Source organism: Scedosporium apiospermum (genome assembly GCF_000732125.1).
Source record: "Scedosporium apiospermum strain IHEM 14462 chromosome Unknown SEQ_SAPIO_0132, whole genome shotgun sequence".
Lineage (NCBI taxonomy): Eukaryota > Fungi > Ascomycota > Sordariomycetes > Microascales > Microascaceae > Scedosporium > Scedosporium apiospermum.
This window is the reverse complement of record NW_015971833.1, coordinates 1,048,859-1,062,205: the sequence shown is the minus strand read 5'-3', so window position 1 is coordinate 1,062,205 and position 13,347 is coordinate 1,048,859. Positions and strand designations below refer to the sequence as shown.

The following is a 13,347-nucleotide window of genomic DNA, read 5'->3' as shown; positions in this document are numbered from 1 at the left end:
AGCTCAGGCTTGAGCCCATAAAACGACGTGCTGAGGCTACAACCGACAGGGTACTAGGCCTAGTTCTGGGAAGAGTGTCTAGGTTAATCGATGTAAACACTACTCTGAGAGTAGTAACACGCTCAAATGGGTTTTGGTCCAGTGTTGATTGAGGAGAAGGCCATCTTGCAATGTGGGAGATAATCTAATATTGTACATCCTACATAATACATCGTACAAGTCCACTATTCAAAACGTGTCAGTTCGCTATGAAGACATTCCTTGCGGCGCATCACCAAACGCCCAAGCCAGCGGCTCCATGCTGCCCAAACTGAACTGTGTATCTAACATCTGTGATACGACTGGTCAGAGGTCCGTTATACTTAGCAGTGACAGAGGCAGGCTTACCGAAAAGTCTGAGAAATCCCAGTCCCCCATGAAATCGGCCGGCGTGCTTAGAGCCATGTGGCTCATCCCATCATCCACAATTCCTTCTGGCTGCCCTTCGGCAACCTGCTCCTCAAGTATCTTGAGGCACCTCTCCTCCCCGGCCTCGGCGGTGGATACTAGTCGCAGGACCATCTCCTCCCTCTCAACCCCATCAATCAGGCACTCGATCTGCGTGCTGACCAAAATGGTAAAGATATAGCCTTTTATATTCGTTTCTCCTCTTTCAATAGCTTTTATTGTCCAGATTTTGGCAGCGTCCATGACCGACAGAAGGTCCTGCCGCAGCGGTACTGGGGTAAGGCCATCGTCTTCTTGGAGCTGCAGCTTCAGCTCCGCCATGATCAGCATGCTAACGAGGTTGACAGAAATGCGGAAGAATCCCGAGCCGGAGGTGACAAGCCGTGTTAAATCGTCTCCTAGATCCCAGGAGTCTGAGGTACCATCCGAGGTTGGTGAGGGTTGGACCAGCGAGTGCCAGATCTTAAGAGAGGTTTCGATGGCTACCTTCCTTGAGAAGGCATAAGTCATGGAATTCAACAAAGGACTGAAGAAGAGGACGTGGAGGGATAACAAGAACCGATTCATGAAGAGATCGGCTATGCGAATCGCAAACTGAGGCGGGGGAACACCTTTTTTTGAATCCTGCTTCTGAAGGCTGGCTCGGAGTATCTTGTAAGACGACCTCATCTGTGCATCAAGGCGGAGGGCCTCTTCATAGGTGACGTGCGAACTAAGATCATTCAGGAATCTCAAGATTTTGAGGCGGATGGGGATGGTTTCCCGGAGAGCAATAGCGACTGAGGATTGAGTAAAATAATTACCCGGCATCGGCGAAGGGTTTTCCCCTGTTAGTTGATCATCATCGTAATTCCCTGGCGGCGCGGTGTCGAAGTCTTCGAGCGACAGCAGAATCGGCCCACCAGAGCTCATCCCGTGCAACAGAGCAAGTTCGAGGATCGTGTTCCACAGCCGCCGCCGCATCTCGGCGGCAAAGACAGTCCGCTTGGGTAGACATGCAGGGTCCCTATGTAGGCCCATGTACATCGCTGCCCTCAGAATCGAGCCGATTGATATCCATAACGACCCCTCGTCCACTCCTACAAGATCGCGGGCGAGGACGAGCAATAATTGCGTTTGCAGAGACTGCACGGTGAGCTTTCGCTTGAACTCCGGTCCCGATATCCATGTATGGCCTTCGTATATCCACTGCATCGCCGACGGACGCAAGGAGAATGTGTTGTCATACAATACGGCGCCAATAGCCATCACGAGCTTCAGCTGGACGAGGAAAGCTGGATCGGGTTTCGTGCCAGGTGTCCAGAGGGCTTCGTAATCCCTCCTGAAACTCGGAATGTGGAGAATGCGCAATACCGTCTCCATGGTCGAAAGGTAACCGTCGACAAGTTTATCTGCCACATTTCGGGGCGGAAGATCGGGAGTCGGCGGTGCCGGCCAAGATGGCGAACGCCGTGCCTTGATGATTCTTGCCAATACCTTGCATTTTCGCATGGTACTGGTCGCTTTTGAGTCTTCCTTGAGGGCATGAGGCTCGATCATCTCGAAGACGTCCCGGAACCACTACAACCGGTTGTCAGTATAAACGAGGAGAAAGCCATCTAGGGCCGGCGACCTGACTTACCATTACGACGCCGTTGATCCAGTGGCTTCTGCCAAAAAGGCGACTCTTGTGCATCACGCTCCGACTGGTGGCATTCGAGTGACCGGCAAGGTGGCTTTCGTGCTGAAGATGGAATGTTCCTACTAAGAAAGAAGAGGCTGTCTCGGTTTCCTCAACCCGCCCTAGCAGGTTCTGTCTTTGGTTCGCTTGAGAGAGTTGTTCCTCGAGCTGTTGAATCCGATTCCTCATCAATTCGAGTTCCTTCGCCGGTTTGATCGTGGGGGATAGGAGCGCGGTCACGGGAGCAGTCACAAGAGCCCCGGCAGGACGACTGGATCCCGTAGAACCGGAAGGTGAAGCGTCATCAATAAGGGATACAGGACTGTGAGGCTCGAGAGTCTCTCGAGGCTCAATGGGTCTCAAGCCTGTGACTCGCGCCAGTGGCGTTTGTCGTGGAGGCTGAGAGGGATGGTTTTCATAGATGCAAGATTCATTCTTGGACCGTTTGCAATTTGCACAAGGGATTTCCCGATTGCATTTGATTTTGCGCCTCCGGCAAAGGGTGCAGGAGCTGCAGTCATCGACGAAGCTGTCAGTAGGGATTCCGTCACGATTCGGATTTGGGGCTGATTCGGTGGACCTACATGGCGGGCCTTCTGCGCCGACGCTGAGGTTCGGTCACGGCATCCATGTACGTATTAGATCAATATCTCCAACAAGGCCGATTGATAGGCAGTAAAAATCTCCGAAGCGAACGGAAATGCCGTCAAGAAAGTCTGGGCCGAACACGAATAATATGCGGGAACTTTGAAGGGGGACGTCAGAGGCTTAAATCCGAAATCTCGGTGGCGGGCGGAGGTCGGTTTATTCCGTGATTGGTTGAATTTGCCGAAGCCGAGTCGGACATATCGAATCCTTCAACTCTTTGCGGTGTCCGATCTCACAATCATGCGAGGTGATTGATTGATAATCTCCATGCGTATTTCGTATTCGCGTGTCAATTCTTGCTGTTTTTATGACTCGAGTTACATTTCTTTGCTCTTCCATGTCAGATGCGGAATGCTTGCGTACGTGTTCTAAGGTGCCGAAACGTTGGGGATTTCCTTGTCCCCTTTCTGCCTGTCAGAGCGGAGGTCTATCTCCGATGGGTGACCGATCCCGCTCCACCCGGGGCAACCGCACAACAGCGGACAGGCAATTAATGCTGCAGGGTCCCTCGTTCTAGAACACCTCTCGTGGATACATATATATATATATTACCTTGTTGTTTTCTTCTTTCCTCCACAATGGTCAAGGATATGTTGAGTATTCTACATGTGCTCATCAGCTCTCCGACTCCTCATACCTCTCTTCGTGTATTACCCGTCTAACAAGATAGCCCTTTGTCACTTGTCTATTCAATATCCCTACCGTGGTTTCCACTGAAACGAAGACAACGGTAATGTCCGACAAGCCCAACGAGAAGTCTCCACCCAGCTTCGACCCCGAAGGCTCCTCCGCGCCGACTGAGGTTGGCGAAGAGAAGCCAGTGTCAGAACTCAACCCAGCCCCGGATGGAGGTCTCGAAGCGTGGCTTGTTGCAACTGGCGCCGGCTTTGTATTTTTCTGCGGTCTCGGTTTCGCAAACTCCTTCGGTGTGTTCCAGGAGTACTACATGAGCCACCAACTAAAAGAAGAGTCTGCCGATAAAATTGCTTGGATCGGATCCCTTGCAGCCTTCCTACAGTTCTTCGCCGGTGCCATTGGTGGTCCGCTATTCGACCAATATGGTGTTTGGGTAAGCTCTCTGGGACCCTACGGGATGTGTTGAGAAGTCCAACCCGGGTTAGGCTAACGACAAGTTCGCAGGTGATTCGCCCGGCCGCTATCCTCTATGTCTTCTCCGTTATGATGCTCAGCTTGTGCAAGGAATACTGGCAATTTATGCTTGCACAGGGCGTCTTGATGGGCGTTACCATGGGCTTGATGATGTTCCCGGCCATGGCGGCGGTTTCCCAATTCTTCGACAAGAAACGCGCGGCGGCTCTGGGCATTACGATATCCGGATCCTCCATCGGCGGTATCGTTCTACCTATTGCGCTGTCCAGGATGATGAGGAGTTCTCTAGGATTCGCATGGTCGGTGCGAATCATCGGCTTTATCATGGTGCCTCTCCTAGCCTTTGCGATCATCACCCTCAAGTCGCGCTTACCACCACGCACCGGCAAGTTCTTCCTCGCCGCGGCCTGGAAAGAATGGACCTATGTGCTTCTCGTCGCTTCACTGTTTTTCATGTTCGTCGGCATGTTCACGCCCCTATTCTATCTCCCAGCATACGCCGTCTCCCGTGGAATGGGCGCGAACCTCGCGTCATACATGCTTGCCATTCTCAACGGCGCCTCGACGTTTGGACGAGTCATCCCTGGTATCTTGGCCGATAAATTCGGCCGTATGAACATGCTTGTGATTGCAGGCATTTCCAACGGCATAGTCATATTTTGCTTCAACCAGGCCAAATCCACAGCAGGAATCGTTGTTTACTCTATCGTCTTCGGCTTTTCTTCCGGCATGATTATTTCCGGGGGCTCCGCCGCTCTGACGACTTGTTGCAAAGACCCCAGAAATATGGGAACCTACATGGGCATGGGCATAGCTGTCGGCTCTATCGCGGCTTTGATCGGGCCGCCGTTCAACGGAATGCTCGTGGACCGGTATCACGGCTTTTCCGAGGTTTCCATGTTTAGTGGAGCCATGTGTCTAGTAGGTGGTTTCCTCGCTGTGGCGAGCAAACTAGTGGCAGGGAAGGGCGTGTTTGCGCGGATATAATCATTGAACATTCTTTTAGAGAGGCTGCGTTTGATTCTCTTTTTCCCCCGACCCTTTAGAGTTCCTTTTGTAACCTGATCTCAGCTCTTCTTCTTTTTTCCCCCCATCTCTGTTCAACGGCTGAAGTGTTATGAATAGATAATAGATAATCTTAAACATTAGACAGCGCCCAAGATATTAACTCCTATCCTTATTGATTCCATATCGACAGAATCAAGTCACATTAGGTGGCGAACTCAGAGGCAGGATATGGCTCCCTTCCCCTGACTCCACGCAAGTGTGCATTTTTGACTGAAAAACTGCACAAGACTAAAGAAGTCATGGATGCCTGATCTGGTGGCTGAAACCTGACAGGCATCCGACATGCTCTCAATCATCCGGGCCAATAATTGATCCCTGTTCAACAAATCAATTCCAGCATTTTCAATTTCCGTATTACTGAACATCACCGAAAGGTTAATTGATCACCTCTAGAAACATGGAGGTTGCCTTGCTTCGGGTTTTCTTCGTGACTTGTGAAAACGAACACGGCGTCTATAAAGACGACGTCAGTCTCCTCCCAGTTCTCAGCGATGTAGCTAGAGATCCTTATTATCAAACTAAATTTAAGCTTAGTCTCTATACGTTTCTTACATCTACTGAATATCATTTAACCCTTCGGTCCAATTCCCTCTTCTTCCATCATGTCGGGCCACAAAATCACTACCTGCCTCTGGTTCAACAACAACGACGCCGAGGACGCAGCTCAATACTACACCTCAATTTTCAACTCTGCTCCTGGTATCACCCCGTCCACCCCACCGAGCAAAATCAACCAAACCCAGAGATATCCTGATGACCCGGCCCTCTGCCACGGGTCGGAGCCCGGCTCCGTAATGGTCGTCCAATTCGACCTCCGCGGTCAGCCCTTCGTCGGCCTCAATGGCGGAGACCAAGGATGGAAATTTACTACCGCCGTTTCCTTCCAGATCCACTGCGACAACCAGGAGGAAGTGGACCACTTCTGGGAGAAACTCCGCGAGGGCGGGGACCCAAGCAAGCAGGAGTGTGGTTGGCTGGCCGACAAGTTTGGGGTCAGTTGGCAAGTTGTGCCGAAGGTTCTGTTTGAGTATTTGAGTTGTGGCGATGCGCAGAAGACGGCGAGGGTTTCGGCGGAGATGTTTACGCAGAAGAAATTGGACATTGCTGCACTCAAGAAGGCGTTTGAGGGATGAGTCGGGCAGGACTTGTCGGTCGGATTTGGCACTCAGTCTGCAATAGGAGATGAAACGAGTAAGGGCTAGAGGACTCATGTGAACATTTTGAGGGCTAGGTTCTCATCGTTATCCGATAATCAGAGTTCTCAACTACTATAGCGCTTTCCCTTAACATATACTCCGCGTTTATCGTCCGAAACCAGTCTGTGCTTGCGCTCCCTCCAATAAACGGTAGGAAACTGTGAATTCCAGGCCGTGATTCAGATTCTTCTCAATGAAAAACCAGTGTCCAACCAGCTCCCGGTTCCATGACCGTTCCAAGCGCGGAGTCGGGGGCGATGACCGACAGATCCGGCACTGCAAGACACTGTTCCCAGAAATGCTTCGATTGGCGAACACCCATGTCGAATTGATGCCTCCACGTTTCCTTGATCGCTCAATGACGAAATCGCCGACCGTGAACTGTGGGGTGACAAGTCACGGCGCAGATCGTGGGCCGTTTCTCGGGTCCGTCCTCGAATTCTTGGCAGTTGTCCAATCCGGGCGGGGTTGCCAAGCAGCATGACCTCATGATGCAGATGGAACCAACAATCGGGGACAGGCGAGTCCGTGTTCGAGTTTTCAAGAAAACGGACATGCCATCTATGATATCAGGAGATACAGAGGCGGGTCCCGGGGTAGTGGACGTTTATATATTCTCGCTTTTCGATTCTCGATTTTCTTTGGTCCTGGAAAGCGCAAGTAATAACTGGTTTCACGATTCACAATTTGGTCAAATTCACGATTTCCCCTTGCACTCACCAGAGTCGCCACCCTATCGAGCTGTTTCAAAGATCATCCGATCTGGCTTTCTAGCCTCGATTTCTATATCCTCTTTTTTTAAAAAAAAGAAGAGAAACAAACAAAACAAAAAGACAAGGAAGAAAAAAAAGAGGACAAATCCGCCAACAAAATGCCCGCTTTACCAACTTCCACGATCCCCCAAGACGCCACGACTGTTCTCCCTCGCGAAGAAACAGTGACAGTAACAATCGTCGCCCAACCTATATACGAGGATGGAAACGATATGAGCGGAGGTGTTATCGCCGGTATCGTCATCAGTTCCATTTTCGGGTTCATTCTGATCTGCTGGATCATATGGGTCCTCACGAGACGGAGGTGGTCAGACGACGAGTACTACTATCACGAAGAGAGGTCTCCCCACGGGCACCATCACCACCACCATCACCACGGCCGAGGCCGAAGTAGGAGCACCACTATAAGAGTGCGGGCTCCGAGTCAGGTCTATATGAGTGAGGCCCGGCGCTCCAGTCACGGAAGTCGGAGTCCGCATGTCCACGTCTAGACTTGAACAAGCCGAATTCGCCGAATTACGAAGCCCTCCACATATCATGGGATGATATTGATAAGAAAGACAAAGGGGCGTCAATATACGTATATTATGATTTATGCGGAGTGATACGAAGTACGACGTCTAGGAGATATCGCCGCTCTTTGGCTTTATGGTATGGAGCGTTGAATTTACACGTGGGCTTTTGGAATCTATGATTTGATTCCTGAGCGGTTTTGAAATGGCGTGGAGCGCGTCGGTTTCCCACGCTGGTTAGGAAATACGGAGAGGGACCTTGTAACGATTTTGGGACTGATGAGCCGGCGCACATTGTTCGGATAGATTTTCACGACTGAGAGTATACATGTATATTTCAATAGACTTTTTGAAACACAACAATCTACCTTTCAAAATAAATAACTTGTATTATCGCGAATGAGGCATGAGTATTCTTGACAAATGAACCCCTCTTGTCCGCAATGCGTAATTAACCATCCCTTTTCCACGCTTTAATAGTTGCTGTATCTATCACTAGTACTGGAAGCGCCATCGTGGATCCGAATCTCCTCGCCAATCATCCAAGTCTCCGACAGCTTTAACCTCCTCTGCGATCTCTGCACGACGCTCATTCTCTCTCTTCAAGATATGCCAGAGCAAACCTGCGACGACGATATGGGCCGCAAGGTAGCCCAGAGCAAACGAATGTCCCACGATATACCGGGGCCCGTCTCCCGCGCGATACAGCTGAGTGCCCAAAACCGCTCCGAGGTTACCGATGCTGATCTGCATAGCATTCCCCACAGCCCTCTTGGTCTGTCCTGAGATGTTGATGGCGGGCCAGGAGAGGACCAGCGCCACGGCGGGGAAGATGCCTCCGGCCGCGAAAAAGGTACCTAGATATGAAACGCCCGGTCGGCCCACGGGATCGGTATTGGAAAGAAGGATTGCATAGCCGATGATGGCGAATAGGGCGGAACCCATGATGAAAGGCGCACGTCGGCCGACTCTCTCGGATACAACGGCTGTCGTGAGGGTCGTTATGAAGGCGAACGCATACGGAGGAACGGTCAGGAGCTGCGCAATAGCTGCCTTGTAGCCAAGATTGTTGATGATTGTAGGCTAGGCCGTACAACTGTCAGCGAGGTCGATGGCATATGGCATATGGCACCCATAAGACTGGCAGAACTTACCAGGAAAAGAGAGAATGTATAAAGAGGTAGGCTGGTAGTATGGAAGCCAAAGCCATACAGCCAACACTTTGGATCTTTAAGAGCCTCGACAACGCTTGCCCAAGTAAATTTTTCGTCGAGGGTGGCGTCGCTGTCCGAAGCAAGACGGGCACGAATGAATTCCCGCTCCTTATCGTTGACAAATGTCGCGGTATCGGGGTAGTTTTGGATAAACCAGTAGGCTCCGATGGCTACCAAAACCGTCAAAATGCCCTCCTGTATAATCCATTAGCGAAGTCAATTTCCAACAACTGTTTGTGGGGGTGTGGCATACCAAGATGAAGATCCACCTCCAACCATTATCCCAAACAACTCGCATGTGTCCAATTCCGTACGCGAGCAGACCACCGAAAGCTCCTGCCAGAGCTGCGCCAGAGAAGAAGAGCGAGATTCGGTATTGTCGCTCACGCCGCTTGTACCACATGGAGAAGTAGTAAACCACGCCGGGAAAGAGTCCACTTTCAGTGACGCCGAGGAAGAAACGAGAGACGAGGAAGCCGGGAAGGCTGGTGACGACGCCCATCAGAGTCGCGACGATTCCCCATGCCACTGTTAGTGTGGGAAGCCAGATGCGTGGGGTCGTCTTCTTCAGGATGATGTTGCATGGAATCTTAAAGTCAAGTTAGCTTGGGGTGCAAAATAGTTATCTGTGCGTGATGCGATGAGTAGAATAATATAACATACCTCAAATAGAACGTAGCCGATGAAGTAAACAGTCAAGCCCGTCAAGTACTCGTTTCCAGCTATCACGTCTTGGTTAGGCGGTTGTTTTCATGCATCGACCCTGAAGTCCGCTTACTCATATGCACATCCGTAGTTAGACCCTCGATTCTTGCATTGCCGACTGTTCACGTTCATGTCAGAATGATTACCACGGAAAGGCGAATTAGAAATACCATACCATTGGACCGATCGAGGAACGAGAGGAGGTAGAGCAGTCCCACGGCAGGTAGGAGATTGCCGTCCAGCTTGCGTAGGAGAGCTCTCTCGTTGATTTCCGGGGAAACTTCACCCGCATCGGAGCTAACTTCGTGCAAGTTCTTATCAGACATACGTGCCTTCTCGGGCAAGGGTTCGCCTTCGTTGGTCGCCATCGTCTCTCAGCTCTAATGGTCGGCTTGTAAGTGCTGCGGTAAATATTCGAGAGTTGTAGAGGGTGGGGCCAGCGTCTGGAAGCACGAGAGCACACAGGCACAGTGACATCAAAGAGATACCGGTTACGCCCATTATATAACTCCCAACAACAGCCTATGTGGTTTACCTTACTCCGCCCGGACGTTGCTCTCGGTCGTGGAGAAACGTTGAACCAGGCGTAGCATGGACGATAGCGCCATCGCCGACCCTGGAAAGTGCCCCGGCCTTTCGTGGGGTAACGCCTCAAACGTTCTCGAATAACAAGGGCCGTCGACGACTAGGGCACACTACTTGCTCGGCATTTAAGAGCCGTCTTGGGGGATGCATGTGGGCGCTGCGGGTAACTGGCCTTGGTTCTCTTGGCTTCCGGGGCCCCAGGCACCCCCACTGAGGCGCCATTGTAAGAGGACGCAGTACTGAGGTACGTCGGTCCTAGTCAACGTTCAATCTCAAATCGCTGACTTATTATCGATGGCATCATCTCGCGACCGTGGGATATGTTGGTGTCCCACACGGATGGGACTCCGGTTTGCTGGGATGTGCAACCTTGGTCCAATCAGAACGAGGTGTTGGACAATCGCGACATTCTGGGGCCTCAATGGCGACATCAACTTCCTGCAACGTCTGCCACCGCGATTGAATGCGGCATCACCAGTTGAGTAATCAGCTGGCCCGTTTCTGGAAAGTTTTGTTGGCGGCACCGACGTCCAACGGTCTGTCCATGCGATGTATGCCAAGCTCCAAGTCCAAGGAACAGTCGAGACTATTTCCCGAAGCAAATGCCGCGTTTCACGAGCTTAGAGAAGAGCAGATCGCCGGAGCCCAAAAGAGGCAGCTTTATCATTGTGCGAAAAATGGTTAATATATGCGATGTTTCGCCAAAGTCGCTGCAGTTTGTCTCAAGCGTTAGGGGTATCCGTCCTCGCCACAGCTTCTCGAGTTCACAGCATGGAAGGAAGGGGCCATATCAAGCTCCTCTACTGCTGGTGACATCAATGCTGTACTTTCGGGTATGGGAGCCAAGTTTCGCCAAGTTTGCCTAATAAACATCCGTGATAGCGCGGGGCCCAGTCCGTCTCTTCTCGGGAGGCTCAACGGTGATTTCTAGTGATCACAAATTCCCACTCCCCGGTTCCTCGGATTGTGAATTCCTCCGGTCTTGTCCTTGAATGCTCATGTTCCACGCAGCCCATGGCAGACGGGCAAAGGTTTTTCCGCGGGATGCATTCATTCTTGCGGTTTCTGGGCAGATCGGGAAATTCCCGGAGAAAAAGGCTAAAGTCAGGTTAAATTCGCACGTGCCCATCCCATCGAGCAACGAATTTCAACCGACTTTGGTGTCCATCCGAGGGAGGCACAGCAAAGTGACGGCATAATTCGACCAATTAACCGCGTCTCGGTCCTCCCCTTTTGCTCGTCCGTTGCAATTTTAAATTTGAATCCTTCGGTCGTTACATTTGGCTGCGCCTGAAGGCGGTCGTAATAATCTCGCTTCTGTGTCGCATTGCAGTTTCCTTCCAGTCCAAATGTGAAGCCGTGTATAAGTACCTCCCTGGTCGGCTGCCCCCAAAACACGGGCTTGCCTCTGCCTTTGCTGCTGAAGATACGTAATCATTGAACACGACTAGTTTGGCCACGAAAGATCAAAGCATCACATATTCGGAGTAATTACGATGCTCGGTATGCATGTCGAGACAGCTCTCGCAATTCTTTTAGCCACGGCGAGCTTTCTAATCCCGCCAACTGTGGCTCAAGGCGATGAGCATCTCGGGACATTCTTTCTCCCTGACTCAGAACCACGTTCCCTCGAGGCATCCGTTATAAGCATCGTGTCCGTCTCCGGGGACCCGGTAACTTCTCTTCAAGTGGCATGTCCTACTGCGCGCTCTCCAGAAAACGACGCGTGTCGCGAAGCCGGCATCTACCCGGCCCAGGTGTACCACACCCAGGGGTCCGTTTGGGGAGGAACGACGACATACTCGGTCGATGACAGCACCACTACCTGGGAATGCGCGCTGGGGGGTGGCCTGGGCGCGAAAGAGGGTATCCGCGCCACGTGCTCCAAGACGATCGAGCGAGGCGGTAGCATACAGACGGAATCGACTTCATATGGCAACTGCTACTGCATCGCCCACTTGCTCCCGATGGTCGTAACAGCCAACGCAGACCTGCTGCATGACGAGCCGTTTACTCCGTACACCGGAAAGGACGGTGTGGTCACGGTTATCGATGCTTCTTGGTTAGACGCTCGCTACAGCCAAGAACTCTCGTCCTCTGGCTGCCCTGCGAGCGAAACAACCATGTGGGCGGGTGCGACAGCCGCTGCTACGACGACTACTGTCAACCCAGGATCGAGTCCAACGACACCTACTTCCAGTACGGAAACAAGCGCGTCTGCCGAAAATGCAGGGATAAAGGGCATTCGGGGGCTCTCTAGTTCGACTTGGCTAGTGCTTGTGCTACCATGCCTTCCGTGGATTCTTGTATGATCGCTGGTATATCTCAGATGATGGAAATAGAAACAGATTTTCTTAAATAGACGGCGAAGGTGTGGAATATGCAACCTGAGTTTTGGTCATCCCTCAGCCATCATCGGCGTTGATCCTACTTAATCTGATCAACGAGGACCTTGATCCACACAACGAATCCACGTAAAAGTGAACTTCTCCTAACCACCAGAAGAGACAAAAGGCAAGCCACGTGAAAATAGCTAGCACTGCCGCGTACGTCTATAATTATAAGTTTTGCGGATGCATTCTGGGGGCGGTTTCTGGGTTCAGGGGCCGAGTTGCTGCTCTTCAGTCCTTCCTGCGGAGCCTTCGCAGCGCATGTCCAAGGCACCCTCCAAGAAATGTGGGTGCCGTTCGGTGGCTATTTTAATATTCCCAGCCGAGCAGTTGGTAGTTCGGCGGGGGCCAAAACGCCCAAGCCAATGATGGATCCAACATTGAACACTTTCTTGCTGAAACTCCGTCGATTTTTGGAAAGGAGGTCCGCCGAAGACAGCACGCTGACCAAATGTGACTGGCGGACCTAACGTTGCCTCGGAGCGGGGGCCGCCTGCGTCTGAAGGTGGGATTCACAACTTCAATGTTGGTTCTGATCGCGGGTGTGGGGGCGAATGGGGCGGACCAGTAGTGGGCCAGCTCGCCCGCTGTCCGTTCTATAAGTGTGCTTGGTAGGGCTGTGTTGCTTCAAGAGGAAGGGATGGGATCTTCCTCTCATCGCTGGCCCTATGGCGTAACTCGGCTGCACTGACCAGGATTTCCTGAAGATCGTGGTTCCCAAAAACTCCGAGTGCTAATATTAAGACCCCGAATTAGAATTTAGAAACCGTTTCTTATTTCGTTCGATCCCACGTCGTTCAGTTAGCAATGGCGTTCCTGCTGCGCCACCCGCTCTAGCTTAGCCTCCCGGGTCTAATACCGACCGCTGACATAAAACTCTATCTTTAGACGGTGGTGCTGCAGCTGCGCAGAGGCTGATGGCACACATTGGGGGCCGCACATGCACTCCCATTCCCATCGCCTGGCTTCGAGGAAGAAGGCGTGTGGGATTTTCGTGAGATGGCATCTTGGCATCGCAGCCAGACAACTTGACACGGGA

General features: G+C 51.7%; 4 protein-coding genes and 1 pseudogene across 4 annotated transcripts; 3 read left to right on the top strand and 2 right to left on the bottom strand.

Moving 5' to 3' along the window:
- Positions 1-246: 246 nt before the first annotated feature.
- Positions 247-2,122, bottom strand: SAPIO_CDS9023 (C6 zinc finger protein; the record flags this gene model as incomplete). The annotated part of the gene is made up of 3 exons (XM_016790526.1): positions 247-330; positions 388-2,007; positions 2,069-2,122. 3 exons carry the CDS (start codon positions 2,120-2,122, stop codon positions 247-249), a joined length of 1,758 nt encoding a protein of 585 aa, XP_016639829.1.
- Positions 2,123-3,488: 1,366 nt separating this feature from the next.
- On the top strand, positions 3,489-4,852 carry SAPIO_CDS9022 (uncharacterized protein; the record flags this gene model as incomplete). The annotated part of the gene is made up of 2 exons (XM_016790525.1): positions 3,489-3,824; positions 3,896-4,852. 2 exons carry the CDS (start codon positions 3,489-3,491, stop codon positions 4,850-4,852), a joined length of 1,293 nt encoding a protein of 430 aa, XP_016639828.1.
- A 683-nt stretch (positions 4,853-5,535) lies between these two features.
- On the top strand, positions 5,536-6,066 carry SAPIO_CDS9021 (annotated as a pseudogene; the record flags this gene model as incomplete).
- A 1,843-nt stretch (positions 6,067-7,909) lies between these two features.
- On the bottom strand, positions 7,910-9,701 carry SAPIO_CDS9020 (Major facilitator superfamily transporter; the record flags this gene model as incomplete). Its single annotated transcript, XM_016790524.1, has 6 exons — positions 7,910-8,497; positions 8,569-8,823; positions 8,882-9,217; positions 9,292-9,350; positions 9,407-9,451; positions 9,509-9,701. The coding sequence occupies 6 exons, from the start codon at positions 9,699-9,701 to the stop codon at positions 7,910-7,912; spliced, it is 1,476 nt and encodes a 491-aa protein (XP_016639827.1).
- A 1,713-nt stretch (positions 9,702-11,414) lies between these two features.
- SAPIO_CDS9019 (uncharacterized protein) lies at positions 11,415-12,178 on the top strand (the record flags this gene model as incomplete). Its single annotated transcript, XM_016790523.1, has 3 exons — positions 11,415-11,421; positions 11,635-11,980; positions 12,091-12,178. 3 exons carry the CDS (start codon positions 11,415-11,417, stop codon positions 12,176-12,178), a joined length of 441 nt encoding a protein of 146 aa, XP_016639826.1.
- Positions 12,179-13,347: the final 1,169 nt, after the last annotated feature.